Source organism: Xyrauchen texanus, chromosome 20, assembly GCF_025860055.1.
Source record: "Xyrauchen texanus isolate HMW12.3.18 chromosome 20, RBS_HiC_50CHRs, whole genome shotgun sequence".
Classification (NCBI taxonomy): domain Eukaryota; kingdom Metazoa; phylum Chordata; class Actinopteri; order Cypriniformes; family Catostomidae; genus Xyrauchen; species Xyrauchen texanus.
In genome coordinates, this window is record NC_068295.1 from 36556862 (window position 1) to 36580601 (window position 23740).

At 36.8% G+C, this 23740-nt stretch overlaps 2 protein-coding genes across 3 annotated transcripts; one reads left to right on the plus strand and one right to left on the minus strand.

The window, feature by feature from the left end:
• The first annotated feature begins 574 nt into the window (after positions 1-574).
• Positions 575-7302, plus strand: si:zfos-1056e6.1 (uncharacterized protein LOC107988029 homolog). Of its 2 annotated transcripts, XM_052150478.1 has the most exons (11): positions 575-609; positions 744-873; positions 1279-1395; positions 1834-1901; positions 1978-2025; positions 2141-2205; positions 2351-2388; positions 2488-2567; positions 2681-2743; positions 3796-3846; positions 4036-7302. In XM_052150478.1, exons 2-11 carry the CDS (start codon positions 810-812, stop codon positions 4087-4089), a joined length of 648 nt encoding a protein of 215 aa, XP_052006438.1. In that variant the 5' UTR covers positions 575-609; positions 744-809; the 3' UTR covers positions 4090-7302. The 2 variants fall into 2 exon arrangements, with proteins under 2 accessions (XP_052006438.1, XP_052006439.1); XM_052150479.1 differs by lacking the exon at positions 575-609 and having other exon boundaries at positions 775-873; positions 1279-1409; positions 4036-7299.
• A 402-nt stretch (positions 7303-7704) lies between these two features.
• Positions 7705-22003, minus strand: LOC127660344 (protein phosphatase 1G-like). The gene is made up of 10 exons (XM_052150470.1): positions 21507-22003; positions 21288-21357; positions 19805-19890; positions 19172-19295; positions 18358-18803; positions 12311-12442; positions 10117-10351; positions 9900-10029; positions 8913-9009; positions 7705-8805 (listed from the first exon to the last, which is right to left on the minus strand). Exons 1-10 carry the CDS (start codon positions 21615-21617, stop codon positions 8617-8619), a joined length of 1620 nt encoding a protein of 539 aa, XP_052006430.1. The 5' UTR covers positions 21618-22003; the 3' UTR covers positions 7705-8616.
• Between the last annotated feature and the right edge of the window lie 1737 nt (positions 22004-23740).

A 23740-nucleotide genomic window follows, 5' to 3' on the forward strand; every position in this document is an offset into this window, starting at 1 on the left:
ATTTACTTTTCATCATTTGCAGGGCCTTTGTGTAAGAAAGAAATGCATTGTGAAATGCAGAAAACCTGGGTTTTACTTTCAAATATTTCGATTTGTGTATATAAAATTTTCCAAAAATAATAATGTCATTAACCAGAAAATCATCTTTGTAACTGTTCATAACAAGTCCAAAGACAATGTCCTTCTGAGAGAAATCTGAAAGAAGAGGAACCTTTGGGAAGAGCCACTCATGAATGTCAAGCCATAAAGCCTCTACATACAAACAATGAAAAAATAAATGATCAGTGGTTTCTACTACTTCAGAAAGTCCTCCGTCTCCATTCTGTTGTTTATTATCATAAGGAGTGATCCCACCGCTGCCACCAAATGTAACGTGAGGGTTCTGTATGTGGTGGTGGATCACTCCTTATGATAATAAACAACAGACTTTCTGAAGTAGTACTTTACTGAACACCGATCACAACTACAACACTTCCTTGTTCAGACCTTCCACGTGACTGAACTAACCAATCAGAAGCGAGAACTTAGACTGAGGTAAACATGAGAGAATCAGAGAGGCAGATTCAGCAGAATATCCTGACCGTGTTAAATATGTAAACACGTAAATATGTAAATAATTAACTGACTAAACATTGCAAATACATAACTAGTAAATTACTCAAATATAAATTATATTAAATTCTGAGCATTAAAACTTCCAAATATGAAATATGAACTTCTAAATCTTACATTTCCATACCCAGACGCAAAGTGCGTCATCAGCACAGACGCGCGGCTTGACCATTTGGGTATTTCTCGCTTACTGCTTCATGAATACTGTGGATTCGGACTACATTGGCATACTGCTTTTGGCATACTATATTAGACTTACAGGTAAAAGAGCCAATCACCTTTTATATACAGACATCGTCTGTCAATCAACTTGAGAATGCCAGCATTTGCTATACAAACCTGAAACATCTTCATTTTTTTCGTGATCTGAGCTAAAGAAGCACAATTTATTATTCCATTGTTGTCAGATTTTACTGCTGATTTTAAATATGTTCTTTAATCATAATCTTGATCAACCGTTTTGGAGATTTCAGGATCATGAAGGTGGAGAATGATCATGTTTTACAAACATATGAATATTTTGTTTTTTGTTTTGCAATAACATTATATCATAAGTTAACCTCAAGAAACATGTTAAAATAATAAGAAAAATGCATGTCATGACCCCTTTAAAATAATTATTTTGGACTTCAATTATGAAAACATGACACTTTTTCATGTGTTAAGGTGTCTATCTTCACACTGCTGGTCAACGCACAAGCTCTCTCCCTAGACAAGTGAGTTGTCAATGGCCAGAATCAACAATGAAAACCTTTGTCATTCAGTTTGGATTGCACTCAAGAGGTTTGATCTCAATGGTTTGTCTTTTTTTTAATTTTTATTTTCCCCACAGTAATTTTGTACTGCTTTTGCTTGACAGTGGTCCGTTAATTCAATGCTGCATAGCATCCTTGTTGCCATGGCAACACAAGCAGGTTTTGCTAGAATTTTTTTTCCACCCTTTTTACATAATGTGGAAACAATGCTTATATTATAACCTGAATTACTATAAAATTATTAAATTGGCCTTCTGCCTCCTGTTCCAAATTTTGATGGATAGTCAACAACAGGTGTATGTGACAACACAAGACAGCAAATCAAAAAAAAAGGGAAAGGAAAATATTCAGTTATTCCTTAAAATGTATTGAATAATTGTTCATGTTTTTTTTGTTGAAATATGACTGACAATATTGAAAGTAAAAATATTTTATATTGAGCTGACAAAAGCTATTTGTTTTGCAGATGACAGGGCCATAGCCCTACAGGAGATACCCATCCCAAGTGAGGCAAATGTAACCACCATAAGACAAGTATGTTTTCAGTTCTTGGGTAAGTTATTGACATTGAATACATTAAATATCAAATTAATGTTCTCTCTTTTTACAGATATTAGCTCATTCTTTCAGACTTGACTCTTCTCAGATAACATTTAAGGTATTTAAACATGCACAACCATCCAGTGGTGATTGCAACTTTTACATAGACCTATCATAGAGATTGTAATGTCATTCAATTATCTGCTGAATATTCTTTTACAATCAATTTTCAGATACGAAACAGTAGAGGATCTCTAATTCCTTTAAACTGCTGTATGCTACCAAATAGTAAACAAATGTAAGTCTATTGAAACTTTCAGTGGCATTTTTGTTCATGTGTATTTATAATGTTATTCCTTATATGTCATGTTTTCAAAAATTACTCCAATTAAAATGTACTGTATGTGAGATACATTTAATTTGATAGTTTTCTTTGTACCTAGGCCATATGTCCTCGAAGTGGCAAAAAATTACCAGCATGGTATGACAACTTATTGTGGGCTTTTGTTATATTGATTGTGCTGTAAATACAATTGCTACACTATAAAAAACTATTTTCCATTTATCCTTATTAATACAGTCAATCCAAGACTCAGATCCATTCCCATGACTGTAATCAATAAAACCTTGAAATCAAGATTACAGAGCATTGTGAAAAGAGTGAGATATTTTTATTTTATTTTTATTTATTTTTTACAAATTACTGCTTTAAATTAAAAGCAAGTTCAAATATGATCAGTGTTTTCTCAATGACATGTTTGATGTTATTTCAGATTGAGGGATTAGAAGAGCTGTGGCCTCAAAACAAGCTAAAACACCATGAAAAGATGACAAAGGTGAACGTTTGAACATATGTTACATTTGATTTAGTTAATTTTACATTCATTACCATTACTTTTTGATTGAAATGTTAAATACTCCATGAAATGGCTTGATGAGCTAAATTTTCTTTTGTTTGTTGATGTACTTCCTATTGAAACAGGAAATTGGGACAGGGCATGTTAAAGGGGTCGTGACATGAGGAATACAATTTTTCCTTTATCTTTTGACATATAAGAAGTCATTGCACTATAAAAACATACTGTAAGTTTCAGAACTCAAAACTTCCTCCTCACAGCATTTGTTGAAACCAAGCTGCCAAATCTACTTGTTCTACTTCCTCCACATTGTGATGTCACACTCTGGAAGACATTTGAATCTAACGCCGCCACAACATCAAATCATCACCTACTTTACCTTTTATCACTTCCATTAGCGGTGAGCAGTGAGATGATATGTGGAGAGAGCAGGTCAGTCAAGAACAGGAGCCAATCAGAACAGTGGGCGTTTCTGGTCAAGCCCTAAAGGTGAAGCAGCACCAAAATCGAGTGAGGGTGGAATATTTTGATGTTATACAAATATATGAAATATATTTTGTCCAAAAACTTTGCTAATATTATAAGTGAACCTTAAGAAACATTTTAAAATAAAAAAGGCCTGTCATGACCCCTTTAAAGGGCATTTTGAATAGACTTTTTATTTTTGTAACAGCTGTAACCATGATTTGCCAGTCGATGCCACGTGGTATTGGAGGAGGGGTTATTCTCATTCTAGGAAGCATTTTATTGGACAAAACTTTGTAAACACCCCTGAGTTCACGATGAGTAATCAATATTTTTGGTCAGTTTATTTTTATTTGTTTTCCGGAAGATAAAAAAAAATGCACATTTTAAATGCATGTATCTGTTCAAATTTAATTTGGTCAGCGTTTGGAGCACATTAGCATTTAGATGACCTCAAAACTGACATCAACAAAAAGCCACAAAACTCCACTTTTGATTTCATGAGGTTTTTAATAAAGTAATGATGTTTACAGATAATGGTAAATTAATATTTACTTTCATTGCAGGATATTGAGTTACTTAACCAAAAGCTGGTATTTCTTCACAAGCGAATGCAGGTACAAATTTATTCTTCATGAATAATAATTGACTCTTTAAAAATGCTATGATTATTATTACTGTAAATTATAAAAAGCTCAAATGGATTAGCACTTGGAACTGTCATGTAATATTATGTGCCAGCATAGTGCAATGATAAGACTATCTCTGATCATTTACAATTTCTGTTCACTTTCTATTAATATCAGATGGCGGAGTCCTACTGCTGGGATGGCATACTTAGAAGAGCTCCACTGTGGTGAATGATGTTTCTAGACACTGAAGTCTAGTTGAACTGAATTATAAAGACTTCAAATTGTATAATGATCCCTGTCACTGACTGACAACACCTTAAAGAGCAGTTAGAGATTGCAATTAATCTGCTGAGTTGTTTTGTCGGGAATTTGAATGCTCTTTTTCCAAGATGAATTATGTCTGTTAATGTATTTGTATTTATTTGTATTAGTTCATAATGTCTGACTACCCACAGCAAGAAAATAACACGATTACCTCAGTCAGCCAGTGTTATACGATAAAAATAATTAAAAGTGCATTAGCATAAAATAATAAATTTTCCATGAAATTTTTACAAAATAAAGATTTTTTGTTAAATTTATACAAATTTATAAAGCAAAGAGCATATTCTAGTTGAAGTAGTCACCAAGTTTTTCAGTATTTCTTAAATTTTTTTTAAGTAAATTGCTGTTCACTTAATATTCATGTGGTGTGGCAGATTAATAATACCAAAAATAATTGTGGGGTCATAAATCTGCATTTATACTGCAAAATACAATACAAATATTTAAAACAAATTGATTAAATTAATTAAAAATGGTTAAACAGACGCACATGCAGCTGTAATAACCTGCCGGGCCTTATTGCCTGCCGCACCTCCACCAGTGCCTTCAGCCCAGGTGCGGGGTCATCAGCCGGGAGCCACCTATCTTCAGTGTTTCACCCCATTAATCCCGCAACATCTCCTTGTGGTGGGGTAGTGGTCAGGGATGTCTCCCTGCCACCCCCTGCAGCTGGACACCAGATCCCCTCCAACACCTGTCATCCTTGTCTTCCCATCCAGACATTCTTCCTTCACAAATTACTTACAACCAGAGTTCTATATGTCATAATACCTTGACACGACCATACACTCCAGCCCGTTGGCCAACTGGCACCGAGATGCGTACTCAGTGCCCTACTGGCACTGGCACCGTATCTGTCTGTAACTCAGTGCTACCAGTTCTGTATGGCATACTACCTCAGCACAAGCCCTCAGCACATATCTCCCAGATTCCCTATTCCTCAGTTTCCTACTTCTGAACCCCCTCCACTGCCAATTCCTTCAAGTTTTTAAAGCTGCTCCTACAATGCCAATGTCTCTAAATAGGAGCATTGTTTTTCAATTGTAAGTTTTTAGTTCATACTCCTTAAAACCTCACATTTAATCTGAATTGATATGTACATTATTTAAAATTACTCAATTCAATTCAAATTTGTCATACCATTGAAAACTGAAATGTTTAAAATGACAGATACATTATAGACACACATTGTCATGTGACATCAACAGCCCATTAAAACACTAGAATGTGTGGCAGGAGAACAGCTTTTTCTCCGAGCCACTTCATTATCACACTTGCCTTGTGACATTTGCTCCATCATGATGGAAAATGCACGGATCATCACCAAATTGCTTCTGGATCGTTGTGAGAAGTTGCTCTTGCAGGATGTTTTGATACCATTCTTTATTCATGGCAGTGTTTTTGGGCAGAATTGTGAGAGAGCCCACTCCCTTGGATGAAAAGCTACCCCACACACGGATTTTTACCTTTTCTTCTCCGGACTATCGATTTTCCAGATGTCCTAAACAGTCGGAAGGGGGCTTCATCAGAGAAAATATCTTTGCATCAGTCTTCTGCTGTTCAATCCTTGTATTTCCTGCTGAATTTCAGTCTGTCCTTGATGTTTTTCTTGGAGAGAAGTTGCTTCTTTGCTGCCCTTCTTGACACTTGGCCATTGTCCAAAAGTCTTCGCCTCACTGTGCACGTAGATGCACTCACACCAACCTACTGCCAATATTGAGCAGCAGGTTGGTGTGACACGATTCCGTAGCTGACTCCTCAGGAGGAGACGGTCCTGGTGCTTGCTGGACACTCTGGGACATCCTGAAGCCTTCTTCACTGCAGTTGAACCTCTATCCTTGAAGTTCTTGATGATCCGGTAAATGGTTATTTCAGGCGCAATATTCTTTGCAGCAATTTCCTTGCATGTGAGGCCATTTTGATGCAAAGCGATGATGGCTGCATGTCTTTCTTTAGAGGTAACATTGCTAACAAGAACACAATGATTGGAAGCTCTTCTTCCCTCCTTTTATAGAAATCAGTCTGCTCTTATAATCCAATCAGAATGATAGAGTGATTTAACCTGACTAGTACTCGATCACACTTTCCCAGGTGCTGCTGATATGATTAGTGAAATTATGTTGGCTGTTCATTTTGTGCCAGGACCAAAAAACTGTGAAATGTGGGTTTTTGTGATAAAGTAAAAAAATTTTGCCACTAAGCTTTTTGCAATTATTTAAAATGCATCTGATCACTGTGCACAATAATCTAGAAACAATGTGAATCAACACCACAACAATTGAAGCGGAAACATTTGCGAAACACAACATTTATGTCACTGCCAATACTTTTGGCCACGGCTGAATATGATAGTGGAGTGTTGAGATTCTTTCAAAAGTTGGTTCAACATTTTGGGATTCCCAGATCTGTTCTATAAGTATTTACAGCTGTGCCACCTGCTCTGTACTGTTTTTGGGGATAGTTTACACCCCTCTAAAGCGGCGGATACTCTGGGAATGGTGATTACTGCCTTTGGAAAAGGTCATGAAGCTGCAGTGTATTACCCCTTGCAAATTCAGGGTCTGGGGGATGGAGCTTTAACTTCTCCTAAGAGATTATGGGAGAAAGATCTAAACTTGGTGTTGGAGGAGGGAGTGTGGGCTAGGATTCTAAATAACATCAAGTCTGCATCTAGAGATGAAAGTATGCAATTCAAGAGTCTATTGAACCCCCTCTAGATTATATAGGCTTGTTCTTAAAGACACACACAACCCATGTATTTTGGGGATGTGTTATGATCCAAGAATTTTGGTTGAAGATTCTGAGTTTGATATTGGGCTCTCAAATTGGCCCAAGATTAGGTGATGTATTTTAGGTTATTGTATTTTAGGTGATGGGGCGGTCATTAATATGGAGAATAAGCACATAAAAAACTGGGTCCTAACTAGCATTATGATTTCTAGACAGATCATTTTAAGGAGTTGGAAGTCAGCTGGAGCACCCCTATTTCAGGAGTGGTGTTTGGAGATGGGCGGCAGCTTTTGAGGAGGGGGCATCCAGAAGACTAGGGAATTTAGACTTGTTTGGGGATAAATTTGGCAAATATCTGACTTTTTGGAGGGCTTTCAGGGAGGGACAGTGGAGAGAGGTGTAGTGAATGTGTGTGATATATATATATATTTGTGTGTGACCACCGGGTTGTTGTTGGGGGGGGTCGGGCAATTGTGAGTGCTAAATATTGATTCGGTTTCTATATGTTTTGCTTTTCATTGTTTAATAGATTAATCAATTAAAAAAAAGCACTATACACACTTGAACATGACATACTGTTGTTATTTTGGGCTGTCATAAGATCTGAGGAATCATTAACTACCTTAATCATGGACTCTGGGGATAAAGGTTACAATCATAAAGTCTGAAACATCTCAAGAGGAAACCATGTTAAAAACAATGCCAGCAATCAGTCTAGATAGTCGCCAGGTTTCAGGTTTTACTGCCTGTCTGAATAAACCCTTATTTCCCCTCAAGAAAAACATGATTGTGTATTTGTCTCCACTTGTTTATTGACACAGAAAACAGCTGAAATTTTGAGCAATGACTTTTTTCCCTGTACAACCCAAGGTGTTCTGAAAAAGTACCAAAATCTATATTCCAAAATACGTTGTATATAAACCTCAGAGAATTAGATGGATTCTTCAAGACCAGATGATCAGAAAATCAAAACAGAAAGGTCCTTTTGCAGTGAGGACCTTAAATACCCAACTGCAGTTTACTAAACAGTTTCTTAAATCACTCCAGAATTTAAGGCATGTTAGCCTTCTATCACTGTAGTAATTGGTTCTTAAGATCCAAAGGAAAGAAGCTTATTACGGACGAAAATGATCAATGACAACAAACTCATCAAGTGGTTCTTTACTAACAAGTAACAAGGGAGAAAGGAATGTCATTTTTCATCTTGGAGAGCGTTTCAACAGGAGTATATCCTTATCTGGGTATATCCTATGGCTTTATGAGGGAAAATAGACCAGTATCTCTTTAGTTTGATTCATCACATACTGGTGTCAAGAGAAAAATGTCACAAATACTCACAATGATCCTCTATTAAAACAAGAAAAATCAAAACAAAGATGACAGTTTTTGGAAAACACACTATGTACATAAACAAGGGTTTGAAGGACTAGACAAAGTGCACAAGCTCATTCATTACCTTGTCTTACATACTGCCATGTTTATTCCATTATCAACAAGTAAATGTTTATGGACCTTCTGAACAAATCATAACAAAAACCAAAAGTACAGAATAGCTGATTAACAGTTCTAGTTGAATTGTTTAAAACTAAAACGCTCTTAAGGGAGCTATCCTTAAAATTTTCCCATGTGGTCTGAATTCAAAAGGGGAAAGTGTCCTCAAAAAAAAAAAAAAAAAAAACAGCACTTTCAATGACAGCCAATCTATTTAATTTTGGCTTTTTTGCTGTCGCTGCCATTTTCCTCTGCCGTGGTTTCGTCTGGCTTTCGCTTCTTGGTGCCCTCAGCCATTTCATTCCCAAGGTGTGGAGAGAAGGTGATAATCATACAGGTCATGTTGTCACATCCTGTGCCATCCCCTGACGTGTCTGGTGCCAAGCAGTGGTCCAGCAGCTAGACAGAACAAATGAAACTTTAGTTAACAGATTTTCTTCTCTCCCAAGATTGGCTTTATTCGCCAGACCTTGACCAATTTATCAAAATCAAATCCCAGTACTCACCTCCTCAATAATGGCAGACAAGGGTCCGTTTTTACCGCTGTCAGTTTTGAGTCTCTCATTTATAAAGTCCACCACTTCCTGACTGCTCATTACATTCCTTTAAACAGACAAATAACAAATGTTAACACAAAGACAACGTAATAAGCTAGCTGTTCATTACATTGATAGGTGAATATTGTGAAAATGCTTGATGTGAGACTAAGCATCTTTGAAAATAATAAATGGAGAATTAAGGATCTGAATTAGAATTAACAATTCCATTAAATTCTGTGATTTTAAAATAACACCACAACAATAATATAGCATGTTGCGCATGCTAAACTTATGCACAATGCCATCAAACCAGAGAGCCTAAGGTCAAAAATACTAGGGATGGGTGATATAGCTAAAGAAAATAGATAGTTTTAAGCCTTTTAATTATAGTCAATATACATCTCAATATTTATTTATTCACACCGAAATGGCTTAAATTAATATTTCGGGTTCTACACAAGTAAAGCGCAATTGACAGCATTTGTGGCATAATATTAATTACAACAAAAAATTTAGACGACGACTCCTATTCTTAAAAATAAATCTGTTTTTTTTTTCTCTCTCCTTGCTATCAGCCAAAATATATTTCTTATCGGCACACCCATAGACAAAACTATACAAATGTGTCTTTGACACCTGTCCAGAGTCCCGATCGTTACCATGTTTTTGAACATGTAACAAAAACAATTTTAGCTACACAGTCAAATAGTTTTATTATACTTTAATATCCTGGAAATAATTATTTGTCTGGGAAACATTAAAGTATTTTTCTAATTTTCCATGACTTATGTTTTTTTCCATGAATGGAAAACAGCATTTTTCCAGGAAGCGTGGGAACCCTGATCATAAAGACATCCCTCAATCCTAATACATTTTTGAAATCATGTTTCTTAGTTCTATTAGCAGAGTTACAATGTCTACTTGTTTTTTTTTTTTTGTGTGTGTGCATCTTACCAGATGCCATCACAGGCAATAACCATAAACTCATGGTCTTCATTGAGTGTCAGCACTTTAATATCAGGTAATGCTGAGATCATCTGTTCCTCTGGAGGAAGAGCCTTGTTCCTTTTGTAAAAGTGATCACCTAAAATAAAATTCAGGGCAGATGGAGAAAATGAACAAAGCACATTCTAAATATAAACAAAAAGGCAATGATGAGTATTATAGTTACCGATAGCTCTGGAAAGGTTCAGGCCTCCATTGACACGACCGTCCATCGTCACCTTCCCCCCAGCATTCTTTATTCTAGCCAGCTCAAGCTCGTCCTCTGGTTTGTGGTCGTAGGACATGTCCACTGCCTTCCCCTTCTCAGACACCACACACCTGGAATCTCCAGCATTGGCCACGATGAGCTGCTTTCCCCGGATGAGAGCAACTACAGCTGTGGTCCCGCTGTCTGAACCTGGCTGCAAAAAAAAAGAGACAACGTGAACTCACTTTTTGCATTATTGGAGCAAAGCACGGGTCATGTGATCTAGGGCTGGGTAGTATGACAAACCACATCAAACGTTTTTTGCTGTGCATTCTCACATACATAAATTGCTAATTTGGTACTAGACAATCACTTGCCATTATATCAAACACAGTTAAAAGCTATTTGATTCGTTATATGAAGCTTAACATTGTCTTTGTGTTTTGCGTTGCCCAATAGACTGGCATGTCTTAAGGTCAATATTAGTTAAAAAAAAAAAAAAAAAGGCAAAAAAGAAACCACTTTTTCTAGAAAGTTGTCTTGGGGAATGAAGGTTATACAATGCTTGAAATTGAAAAAAACCTGAAGATTTCATACAAAGGTGTACACTACAGTCTTCAAAGACAAAGGACAACTGGCTCTAACAAGGACAGAAAGAGATGTGGAAGATCAGATATACAACTAAACAAGAGGATAAGTACATCAGCGTCTCTAGTTTGAGAAATAAACACCTCATATGTCCTCCGCTGACAGCTTCATTGAATTCTACTCGCTCAACACCAGTTTCATGTACAACAGTAAAGAGAAGACTCAGGGGTGCAGACCTTATGGGAAGAATTGCAAAGAAAAAGCCACTTTTGAAACAGAAAAAGGTTAGAGTGGGCAAAGAAACAGACATTGGACAACAGATATTTGGAAAAAAAAAAAGAGTTATGGATCTTAACAGCATTGAGATTTTGTGGGATCAGCTAGACTGTAAGGTGCGTGAGAAGTGCCTGACAAAGCCACATCTATGACAAGTGCTACAGGAAGTGTGGGGTGAAATGTCACCTGAGTATCTGGACAAACTGACAACTAGAATGTCAAAAATCTGCAAAACTGTCATTGCTGCACGTGGAGGATTTTTTTATATTATCATTTATTTTATTATGTTTTTTAACTGTAAATCATTTTTCACATAATTAATGTCCTGACTATACATTGTGATCAGTTGAATGCCACTTTGGTGAATAAAAGTACCAATTTCTTTCCATAAGAGAAAAATCTGTACATTATTCCAAATTTTTGGCCGCCAGTGTACACACACACGTCAGTGACAGTGTATGCATTAATATAGAACTGATTTGATGTGCTGTCATACTGCCCAGCCCTACATCTTAAAAGCTCAAAACCAGTAATATGTCAGTCTCTGATAATCTTATGAGCAAACATTCACTGTGAGTTTCAGCTGGTGCTGTACATAACAAGCACTCTGAGGGAATGCAGCTGCACAAATGCGATGCTCTGAAATGACGATTAAATAAGCAGGACATTTCATTTCACATGGATTCCTCCATCCTCATTTCCTTTACTTGCATCGTATCCTAAGAGGAAGCTGACAGGACACAAAGTAAAGAATGCAAGTAAAAGGGACAGTTTTAGAAATGAGAAACCATAGATGAAACAGTCGCTGTACCGTTTCTTTGCAATGTGATTGATATGAGTTTTGTTTTTTTTACATAAGGTATATTCAAACAGACATCATAAAGCAAGTTTGTGCATTATTAAAAGCCAAACACTGTGGCCGTTTTACAACATGTTAAAGTCATGATCTGTATTAATGCATTTTGTCGAGAATACAAAGCAACACATAGTTAGAAAATCAGTTTTGTACCATACCCCTGTCTGTCAAACCCAGGCAGTGGAGCACGCGTCCACCTCTGCTTGTGCCGCTTTTTCAAGGACGCGATTGGCCGAAAAAAATTCTTGTTCGCCGAACACTTAAGTTTAACAAATCATTCACATGAACGTATAGAGAAAAAAAAATCCCGTAAAATACCTATTTTGGATTAAAATCTGTGAATTTCGCCTTAAGGAATACTTGTTTGCAGGTATGCATTGGGACGTGCTTCATTTCAAAAACAAACCCTGCCTTTTCCACATTTGGCCACAGAGAACACGATGCAACACAAACCTCTTCTTTCCCATCCATGCCGGGCAGGCACATTTCCTCCTCTTCATCAGAGTCCTCTTCCTCCCCTTCTTCTGTGTCATCCTCTTCATCGTTCTCACTGCTGTTCTCACCATCCTCATCCTCACTGCAGTTCTGTTGGCCAAGACAAAATAATGATGTTAGAAGTCAAATGTTAAAGAGCTTTTAGGGTTTCATCTAGTTTTGAAAGAGGATGGCAATGACATTTTCCATACTGATATTGCTTGTATATTTCAGTCATCTCAAGTGACACAGTGACCTGTTCTGTTATAAGTACTAAAGGTAGACCGATATAACGGTTTTACAAATTAATCTGTGCCATTAGTTGCACTTTGGAACTATTGTTATCGGCAAAAAAATAAAAAAATCTATGCCAGTAGTTGCAGTTTTTATTTATTTTTTTTTATTCCTCTGTGTTCTTTTGTGATCAACACTGGAGAATTCTACAATTAGAACAGTCTTGGTTTTTCAGTATAACTGAAAAGTTTAAGGTGAGCTTAAAAAAATGATTACAGGCTACGTAGTGGAAGAGATGCTACCTCAGCGTACTGTAGAGTCTCCGTCTTTTAGGCGCATACTAAACAAAATACCTGTGTGTGGCAAAAAAGCAGCCTTGCCCGATCGAAAAACGTTTTCATCTTACTTAGATAAGTGTTACACTGACATGGAAATTGAGCTTAAAAGGACATTCGAGAGTTTGGAATATATTTCCACGACTGCCGACATTTGGACGAGCCATAACAAAAGTTTTCTCGGAATGACGGCACATTGGATTGATCCTTATACTTTTCTTCGTGGACATGCAGCACTAGCTTGTAAAAGAGTAAGAGGGAGACACACGTATGATGTAATCGCCAATGAAATCGAACAAGTCCATTCAGCTTATGGACTTAACTCTAAAGTGACAGCAACTGTGACGGACAACGGGTCCAATTTTGTCAAAGCATTTAGAATGTTCGAGCAATCAGATACTGATGAGGAGTCAGAGGAAGATGAAGAGGTAACATTTACTGATGTTGCGCAGACTCTCTCGACAGACTCTGATGGACAGTTTTCTCTCCCTCCACACTTAAGGTGTGCATCACATACACTGAACTTAATTTTTCATGATGTTGAGAAATGGCTAACAGCAAATGAGTCCAAAGTCATCTACAGAAGTGCTACTTCAAAGTGTTCTGCACTGTGGACAAAAGTGAACCGTTCTTCTGTGGCTTCAGAGTTAGTAGATAATTTTTTCAAGAAAAAACTCATAGTGCCTACTTCAACACGATGGAATTAATTTCACGATGCCCTGTCTAGGATCACTGACATTCCAGTTGCTGAGTTAAATACTGTTTGCGCTCAGTTTGGAATAAAATGCTTCAATGATCGGGAGTATCTGTTCCTAAAGGAATATTGTATTGTGTTGAAGCCACTCACTGTAGCGCTAGACATATTGCAAGGAGAAGATAACTGCTATTTTGGAACCCTTCTTCCAACTCTGGAGATTCTAATGTCCAGGACGCTGGGACTGCGGGACGAGCTTAGGATGACAGCATCTCTCCCTGATGTCATTGTTCAGGTAATCTGATATTTATACAGATTGCTAGATTTTTGGTTTACCCATGGCATGGCTTAAATACATTTTTATATTATTTGTCATCCTCTTGTATAATGTGAAGTGTCTGATGTATTTTTTTTCCTCATAGGCTATCAAGACACGCTTTTCCTCTATGATGGACAATAAAAAGCTCTCCTGGCTGCAGCCACTTTGCCCAAATTTAAGTTACGCTGGATCAGAGAAGAAGAGAAAAAAGACACTGTTAGGGCAATGCTTACTACAGAGTGCCGTGGGTTGCCTCTTGAAGACCAACAGCATAATGATCAACATCACAACAAGCATGCTGACTCCACTGATGACTTTTTCTCATTTGAGGAGGAGGATTGTGCCTACTCTGCTGAAACAGAGGTCATGGAATATTTGAAATCTGCAGGGTCTGACCTGGGTGTTCTTAGACAATATCCCAGGATTAAGGCCATTTCACTGAGGTACAACACAGCCACACCATCAAGCGCACCAGTGGAAAGGCTTTTCAGCCATGGCAATCTTGTGCTCACCCCCAGGAGGAACCGATTGTCAAGCAAACGTTTTGAGACTTACATTAATGAGATACAACCACTTTTTCAAAAAGGAGGCAGCACAGTCAGCTGAGCAGTAGAAATTCGTTTTTTGTTGAAAAACATATGACCGCATACAGTATGCATGAAATAAGTTGCTCATTGCTTTGAAAATTTTTTAATTTACAGCTTGATTTTTGCAGATAATTAATTAATTAATTTGAATTATTAATAATTTTTTTGTTATTCAGATATGTAGCAGAATAATTAATTTGTTGTTTGTTATTCAGATATGTTGCAGATGAATTAATTTTTTTGTTTGTTATTCAGATATGTAGCAGATGAATTATTTTTTGTTTGTTATTCAGATATGTTGCAGCTGAATTAATGTTTTGTTTGTTATTCAGATATGTTGCAGCTGAATTAATGTTTTGTTTGTTATTCAGATATGTAGCAGATGAATTCTGTTTAATTAAAGGTTACATTTGTTACTAAAATGTTTAAGTAATAAAGTATGTTTTAATAAAGCTAAAATGCTTTAAAAGGATAAACTATTCCATGTCTGACTCATTTTTAATTATTAAAAGAGCTTCATTTCTATCGTCTATCCGGTCAAGGTTTATAGGGATTTTAAGAAGTAATTTATTTAATTACTTGTTGAGTAATTAAATTACTTTTCAGACAGAGTAATTAGAAAAGTATTTTAAATACAATATTGATGATGTAATTAGTAATTAGTAATTAATTACTTTTTTAAGTAACTTACCCAACACTGGTCTTTGCATTCAAGTCCCAAGTCAAGACAAATGAGTGGCAGGAAGTGCTTTTTAAAAGTTAATACTTTAATTATCGATTTATTTTTACACAAACGTTTTAATTTGCTTCAGAAGACATTAACTGATCGATTGGGGTTGTGTGCATTACTTTTATGATGTCGAAATATAACTTCTGGACCGTCAATCTGTGTACTTCCAATATAAGGACCTGACAGAGACGATCTCCTAAAAATCTTAATTTGTGTTCCGCTGAAGAAAGACATCTGGGATGGCATCAGGGTAAGTGAACAACGAGAGTATGTTCATTTTTGGGTGAACTATTCCTTTAATGCTAAATTAACAATCTGGAACAATTTCAATGTGACACCATCTGACAGATTAAATACAGGACAAATCACGTTCCATATTGATTCGATATGGGATGCATCATTTCATCTTTAAATATGGGGCAATCTTGTATTTTATGGTATGGGTGGCAAACCTACCTTCGTTGGTCACAGTACATCTTTTAGCTGGTTTCAGCAATAAAGTGAAGTGCACTGAGCTCTGTGGAACAAAGTAGCTAGCTAGCTAACACAATAAGTTAAATGCTACGGAACCATAGCTGACGTCTAAGTTGGCAATCTCAATTAACCTCTGTGGGTTTTCAGATGCATGCAAAAGTAGACATTGTTGATGAAGCGTCACAAATGTTTGAACCAGGGGTTCTACATGGTGTAATCCTTTTGTTGCCTTCGATACGGTATTCTTTATATCCAAATGAAATTACCTTTGGTATAATTTTGGCTTGTATCATCCTTAAATGCACAATCTTCAAACTTGGTCCTACTCTCATGGAAGCGAATCAGTTGTTTGTCTGATAGAATGTAGAAATGCAGATTTTTCAATTGAAAATCAAATGAATTGTTTATCGAGGAAATAATCGTTGATTTGCAGCACATTTTTAAATGTACAACTCTGATCTTTGGTTTTAGAAGGTGTAAAAGACAAGTCATTGTTGTCAAAGTCCAAGTAGAGTCGCAAGTCTTTGATTATGTCATGTCGCAAGTCATTAAATTGAGACTCGAGTCCAAGTCAAGTTCAAGTCTTGTGACTTGCATCCACAATCACAAAACTGAGAGTTAGCCTATTTACAGATGATAAATTGAATTATAAATGTAAACAAAAAAAACAACATGGACGAGAAGTATAGATTGAGGAGGAACGCTTCTTACTCTTTATCCCCCTTCTAAAAGGGTAAAGTCTGAAGTATGGAAATATTTAAGACAATGGCCCTTGATTTCATACATTTTAAAATATTTATTTGTTATTTACCGTTTTGTTTAGTTTCGTAAAGCTGTACTACGTAAGATTTTTTGGCAAAAAAAATAAATTTGATTACCGTTATTGATTGATTTCATAAAGTGTTCAAAATAATGGTGTTACCCCAATTTACTACAGTAAACCAATAAAAATTATTTATATTTTGAGTTGTCGGGTTGGATTAGTCATGAAATCGCTGGCTTATGTGGTTCATCCTTGCTTAATGTCATGTCTGCAAAAACAGAAAAGAACCACCCGTCTCATCTTCCTTCTGTAGAAACTACATTCTGTTCAGTCAGTCACACAGTTCAGGACGGCATCGCAGCAATCTATAAGGATGTATATCTGTTTTCCGTTTGGTGAAGTTGTTTAACAGCTATAATGCTTGGATGCGTTTATGGTTTTCTTATATTGCTCGTCATGCTTGAATGAATCAAACATTACTTGTGTATTAAGTGACCGTGATGTATCCATGTTGTCGGGGGAATTTACTCTGACATGTTTATGAGTATTTATGACTCCTGAAATTGACTTCTTGAAAGTTGTTATATTGCATATAGTTTTCATGTTTAATAAAGTATATTTTATCCCCATCATTACTGAATTCTCATTTTATGTTTTTAGTGTTATTGTGCATAGACATACTATTTTAGTGTTACATTTCACATGCATTATCAACTTAGGCTGTACAATATAATCAAAAAATTAAAGTCTTCAACTAAACTCGTTTTATGTCATGAGTTTCACCTCTTAAATTATTAAGTGTAGTACAATACAAACATTTATAGTATACAAAACATAATATGAATAATCATATTCAAATACACTGGTAGGGATTGAGGTGATTAAGTCCACTGTTCTCTATTTAAAATAGTTTTGAGTGTAGTGTCATAAAAGCGCTGTGTAAAATTAATGTATTCAAAATATGTAAATAGGATTTTTTTTTTATCTTTATCAAAGCTCAAATCATGAGATTCATCCACCAGAAGAGCAGCGCCAAAACACGACTGACGTAAAGTGTTCTGCAAATTGCAATTTTAAGTTTCAGCCACGCATGTCGCTAGAGAGCAGTTATGTAGTGCAGCTTTAAATGTTTAAGGTTCTTTTCAGTTACTCTTTGTGACCTTTTAATTAAAAAAACATGAACATAGTGTTTAAAAAAAAGCAATTAAACTTGTCATTAAGAAAAACATTAGTTTGTATAACTTTCAACCTTTCTGTAATGTATATACAAATACTGCGATAATACCATATACCGCAAAACATTTATAGCGGCACATGCCTATTAGTAGCATTAAATCTTTTATTTTTCTCCCTATAGCGTCTGATACACATAGTAGTAAGGACATTACATATTCAGGAGATTAATTGTGTTACATTACACTTCTTTTGAATTATGTTTCAAAAAGATCAGAATGTATTACTTCTGAATGGACAGAAATTCTAATCGGTCTATATACACACACTTCCAGAAATGTATTTAGTGTTCTCTGTCTGTTGTGTTATCAACTACTTTAGGTAAATCTGCCTCTAAACTGATCAATTGCTTTATATGTGAATATCGGTCAGACAGCCCCTTCCAGTTCTCGCCTGAATAAGCCAAAATGTGGATCAGACTATATGCTGATAACCAAATGTCTGCTTACATGAGACTATTCAATAGTTTTAAGGAGATCATTTTTAGCCAGTGGCTTGCAGTTCAATAATCGTATCAGGGATGTCCTTACTCAAATGCACAATGGCGATAAGAGCAGCAATTAGTCACACTCTAGTTCACAGATCACCTTATTTTGGCCATTACCCAAACCTAGCCCTGATTTGTTGAAATGCTTTTAGCTAAATTTCTCCCCTCACCTCTCCATCGCTACCCTCCTCTTCTTCACCTTCTCCCTCCTCAGACTCATCGCTGTCCTCAAAAAACTTGGATTTGGCACTTCCTGGAGCAGGAGCTTCAGAGGAGGAACAGGAAGGTCCAGCATCCCCAGCAGATCCTTCAGAAGCAGAGCCACTTCCACCACTGGAGGCTGCTGCTCTTCTGCAGGCCCTCATCTTAGAACCTTCAGCCGCACTTACAGCACCACCTGCCTTCTTCCCATTGCTGTCGGCTTCAGAAGCCCCACATTCTTGCTTACCGTTGATTCCAGTCTCTGCGCAAGGCTTCTCGCTGTCCTCGGACTCTATAGAGGCATCATGACATGTTTTTTTGGCACTTTTGTTCAGGTTCTGTCCATAGCGGATAAGCAGCTCCTCTATTGTCATGGTGGCCTCTTCATGCAGTAGAGCTGCTTCTTCATTATCGACTGACAAGACAGATCAGGAACTATAATTAATAATTTTACAATTTTGCATTTACTCCTCCGTATGTGTAAGAAAAGCTCTTAAAAGGTTAAACTTCACACAAACATGAAGGTTCTTTCATTATTTACTCGCCCTCATGTTGTTCCAAAACTATGTTTTTTTTTTTGCTGAACATCTTTATACAGCAGTTTTCTACACAATGAAAGAACTTCATCTGAAACGCTCCGCTTATTCCACAACGAGAGTGCTTTTGTATGGTCTAATTTGGTATTTCTGTATAACATACTTTGCGATCCAAACAGCATCGGGTGATGAAGAAAGTTTAGTGTGCAAATTGTGCATTTTACAACCAACATGACTGCATACTAACCATCATCTTCATCAGCTACTTTCTCAGTTTCTCCCTGAGGACGCCCAGCGATCTGAACAAGCTCCTTGATAACTTCTTCAGTGGTGATTCGGCTATCTAAAGCCAGGAAGGCATCCTCAAGAGCCTGGGAATGTGAAAGGGAACAGTGCAAACACAATTTATAAAGCCAGGAATGATATCCAACTAATAATACAAAATACTCAAATCAAAATATGTTAAGCCACAAACTGGAATAATCGCCATGGAAGAGTGCACTTTACAGACAACATAAAACGGTGTTTCTCAATTCCAGTCATGGGGACCTACAGCGCTGCACATTTTGGTAAGCAAGACATCCAAAATGTCAATCAGTTATTTAATGAAAATGAGTATGCTTTGCTCTTCTTTTAGTTACATTAGGGCTTGTTGTCTTTGTCAGGAAGTGAATAAATTTGATACCACACAATCTGTCCATTTTATTCTAGTCAAAATCACTTGACTGCACATGGTATCACATGATAATTGCAACTCCAGAGCTCATTAGTAGGAACTTCCTAAGAAGTCTTAAAGGAAGCATCAAACCTGAAGGTAAAATGTGCATGTTATCAGACAGGCTCGTCAATACACAACTGCGAGAGGTGAAGTAAGGTTTACCTTTTGCAGCTTGCCATCCTTATATGTCTTCTGCTCTTTAATGATGTCAGGCAAGTACTTGGAGCAATACAAAGCAACCTCTTCACCTGGTGACAGAAACAGAGATTCAAACTAAAATGAAAACTTTATCCATGTGTATTTGCTTCATCTTATTTAAAGTAATTTCATTTTTTTTTTGCTGAGGTCCACTTATAATGCGAGTTTAGGGTTTTTTTTGTGCGCACAAATAGTTATGGTTTTAAGTTTATGACCATTTTCCACCCCCTCTATTTTTGCGGCTGTGTCTTTAAAGCTGCGGTCACACTAGACTTTGAACATGCACAATTTCTTCTGATATGGCAACAAGACAAATTACAAACAACTAATAACAATATATTCAAACTGAGAAAATACACCATCTACTTACTTGCATGTCCAGTCTCCCGCATTTGGATGCGTTTGATACTCGCCCTCATGCCATCCCAGATGTGTATGAATTTTATTCTTCAGCAAAAAGATTTTTAGAATAATTTCTCAGCTCTGTAGGTCCATACAATGCAAGTCAATAGGGTCAAACATTTCTAAGCTCCAAAAAGCACAAAGGCAGCAGAAAAGTAATCCATATCACTCCATTGGTTTAATCCAGAGGTTTTCAATCCTGTTCCTGGGGACCCACATCACTGCAGATGTTGTCCCTCTTATCTGACACACCCATTTCAGGTTATGGAGCCTCTACTAATGAGCTAATGATTTCAATCAAGTGTGTTAAATAAGGGCAACACACAAAATGTGCAGTGCTGTGGGTCCCCGTGAACAAGTTTGAAAACCCCTGGTTTAATCCATGTCTTCTGAAAGGATCCAACCGGTTTTGAGTGAGAACAGACAAAAATGGAACTAAATATCCACTATAAATCTTGACATCTGCAGTCAACTTGGTGATCATGATTTCAAGATCTATTACACTTCCTATAGCACCATCTAGATATCTGCACATTCATCAAGCATTAGAAAGTGTAATCAAGATTGAAATCATGACTGTGTCTAGAGAATGCAATGACAATATTTATAGTGAAATGCTGCCTTTATGTGCTTTTTGGAACTTCAACATTTTGGTCACCATTCAATTGCATCGCATGGACCTACAGAGCTGAGATACTCTTCTAAAAATCTTTGTTTGTGTTCAGCAGAAGAAAGAAAAAGAAATCTGGGTTGAAGTGCGAGTGAGTAAATAATGAGTTCTCTTTTGGGTGAACTATCCCTTTAAGGACCTTGCACGAACCACCCCCCTATGGTCAAGTGTTTAAAAGCATCTGTTTGACATTACAAAGTTATGAAAGTTCATTAGCCATTTTACCATAAATGGCGTTTTGTCAGCAAAGAGGAAGTTTTGAGTTCTGAAAGATATTTTTTCTGTTTACAAAGTATCTAATTTGATTCCTCAAATATATGAGCCCTTTAAAAAGCTTTGTACATGTTGTGGACTGCAACCTTCATTTCCGCTTACCTCCATGGCCATCATAGACAGCAAACATAGCAGTCTCGTCATCTAACTCCGGGATACAATTGTGGGCGTCCTAGGAAACAAAACAAACCATAAAAGATGTAGAGGCGCGAGTCACCCTCACTGGCGCCAAAATGTCACGCCGCACTCCTGCCTTAGAAACAAAACATGCTACAAATCTAGCAAATTCACAGCTGTAAGGATGTAAAGTGAATGTTTTACCTCCATAGACACTCTCCAGCCCTGCATGGCCGCGAAGCCATAGAGCATATTCTTATTCCCGCCGTTGGCCGTGCTCTTCTCCGTGTTGGGTTGAGACAAGTAAGCCCCCATGATACAATTTAATGATGTTTAGTGAAATAAAAGCACGTAAAACTACGAAAACAAAATCCGACTTGCTTAGTCAGGTAGTATTTCTGGGCAACGCAGGTTTCTCTCACATCTCAGTGTGTGGTGACCCGTAGATAAGAGCTGCCCGGTGTGTTACCCGGTACTTTTAGCCTTCTGCTGCTGCTAGCTGCTAACACTAGAGATGCTGCTGGAGTTTGTGAATCAACAATCACAGATGAAAGAAGAGTTCAAGCGAGTCTTTCAGAATCTGAACCGAACTCACTTTAGCAGTAGACTAGTTTGAGTCTCTTTTAAAACATAGATAAGCCCCTAACACGTGTGGGCCAACAGACTCATCAGTCCAGCAGCAAAAAAAACTCACGGTTTGCAGGCGCGGAAACGGAAGTCTTCACGGGACCAGTCAGCGCATGCGTCACGTTTACAGTCACAAAGTAACAAAATTGCATTATCACAAAAAATGTATATTGTTGCAAAACATACAGAAATGAAAACGGTTAGGCTGAATATAACTGATTAATTATTCATATAATTAATAAACTAACCATTATAGTACTTGCCCGAGATGTGCCGTTGAATCAGACACGCACATTATTTCCAAATACACGCCCAAAAGAACTTCTGCCTGCGAACGCGCAGAACGATTGATAGGCAGAAGTTCTGATGGCCAACACAAATAATGAAATCTATCAAATAATTTTTGTGCAAATTATTATTATATTTTTTCAAAAAAGCGCAATGAAAACTGTTGCTTGGTTGCCTGAAAAATAAAAACACAGTTGTTCATTATAAATTAATAAATTATTCGCGAACTGGCCAAATAATTTAAGGGGGCTTCGTTTGATGTAATCACTATAGTTTTTCCACGAAGACCCATGAGAAGAGTGGTTTAGGCATCGTTAAAAAAAACATATGTTTTAACGTTAAATTTCGATTTTAAATTCACTGATGTTTTAAATATAATTATTCTATAATTTATAAAGTCTAAAAAGTCTAAACAGTATTTTACGCAATTACATCAGAAGTAACTGTAATTCAATTACTGAAAAAATAAGGGTAATACCTTACTTTACTTTTATAAATGAAAAAGTAATTTAATGTCAGTAATTAATTACTTAGTAATGCATTACACCCAACGTTGCTTAAAAGTAACATAGTGAGATTTGGTCCACTAGAACAGTTTAAAGGGTAATTGGTCTAATTATGTGTCATTGGAAAATAGGGATCTCTGACATTCTATTCTGTTGACCTAATTGGTGTACATTTTACCTTTTGATTCCTGTCCCCCCCTCCCCTTCCCACCCCTCTCCTCCACTCCCCTTCCCATCCCTCTCCTCCCTTCCCAACCCTCCCTCCCATCTTTGCATCTTTAGCACAAAGAAAAAAGGGTGTGCTGCAAATTAAATCCACATTCACTAGGCAATACAGTATTTTAGCAAACAGAGAAATTGGGTGCTAGCATACTGGAAAACAATCAAATGACTTGTGTTATGCACACATAAGACATTTTAACACCAATTCATACCCTGAAACTGCATCCATGGTACTGTTACGTCAGTGGGGTGTCAAACACAAAATAAACCAATCTTACTGATTTTTATTTCAAGAAAACAACTAAACGTCTACCAATAACGATTAAGTAACATGTTTAAAGGAATGCATTTACTCACAAAAGTTATTCTATTGCCACAATGGGATTTTTGTTTGTTGTAGAGTTATTCTCATTTGTAAATTAGTTGTTTGTTTAAATGTTGCTATATTTTCTAGTTTACAAAGATGTCAGTTTAACACACACACACACACACACACACACACACACACACACACACACACACACACACATGTTGTGTTTCCATGTTTTATGGGGACTTTCCATAGACATAATGGTTTTTATACTGTACAAACTTTATATTCTATCCCCTAAACCTAACCCTACCCCTAAACCTAACCCTCACAGAAAACATTCTGCATTTTTACATTTTCAAAAAACATAATTTAGTATGATTTATAAGCTGTTTTCCTCATGGGGACCGACAAAATGTCCCCACAAGGTCAAAAATTTCGGGTTTTACTATCCTTATGGGGACATTTGGACCCCACAAAGTGAT

Coding starts and splice junctions, on each gene's coding strand:
- LOC127660344 (XM_052150470.1), bottom strand. CDS start 21,617: ATGGGGGCTTACTTGTCTCAACCCAACACGGAGAAGAGCACGGCCAAC. Junction 18,804..19,171: donor AGTAGCTGATGAAGATGATG/GTTAGTATGCAG, acceptor CTGTCTTGTCAG/TCGATAATGAAGAAGCAGCT. Junction 8,806..8,912: donor TGTCTGCCATTATTGAGGAG/GTGAGTACTGGG, acceptor TGTTCTGTCTAG/CTGCTGGACCACTGCTTGGC.
- si:zfos-1056e6.1 (XM_052150478.1), top strand. CDS start 810: ATGAATACTGTGGATTCGGACTACATTGGCATACTGCTTTTGGCATAC. Junction 1,902..1,977: donor ATGTAACCACCATAAGACAA/GTATGTTTTCAG, acceptor CTCTTTTTACAG/ATATTAGCTCATTCTTTCAG. Junction 2,744..3,795: donor ACCATGAAAAGATGACAAAG/GTGAACGTTTGA, acceptor CTTTCATTGCAG/GATATTGAGTTACTTAACCA.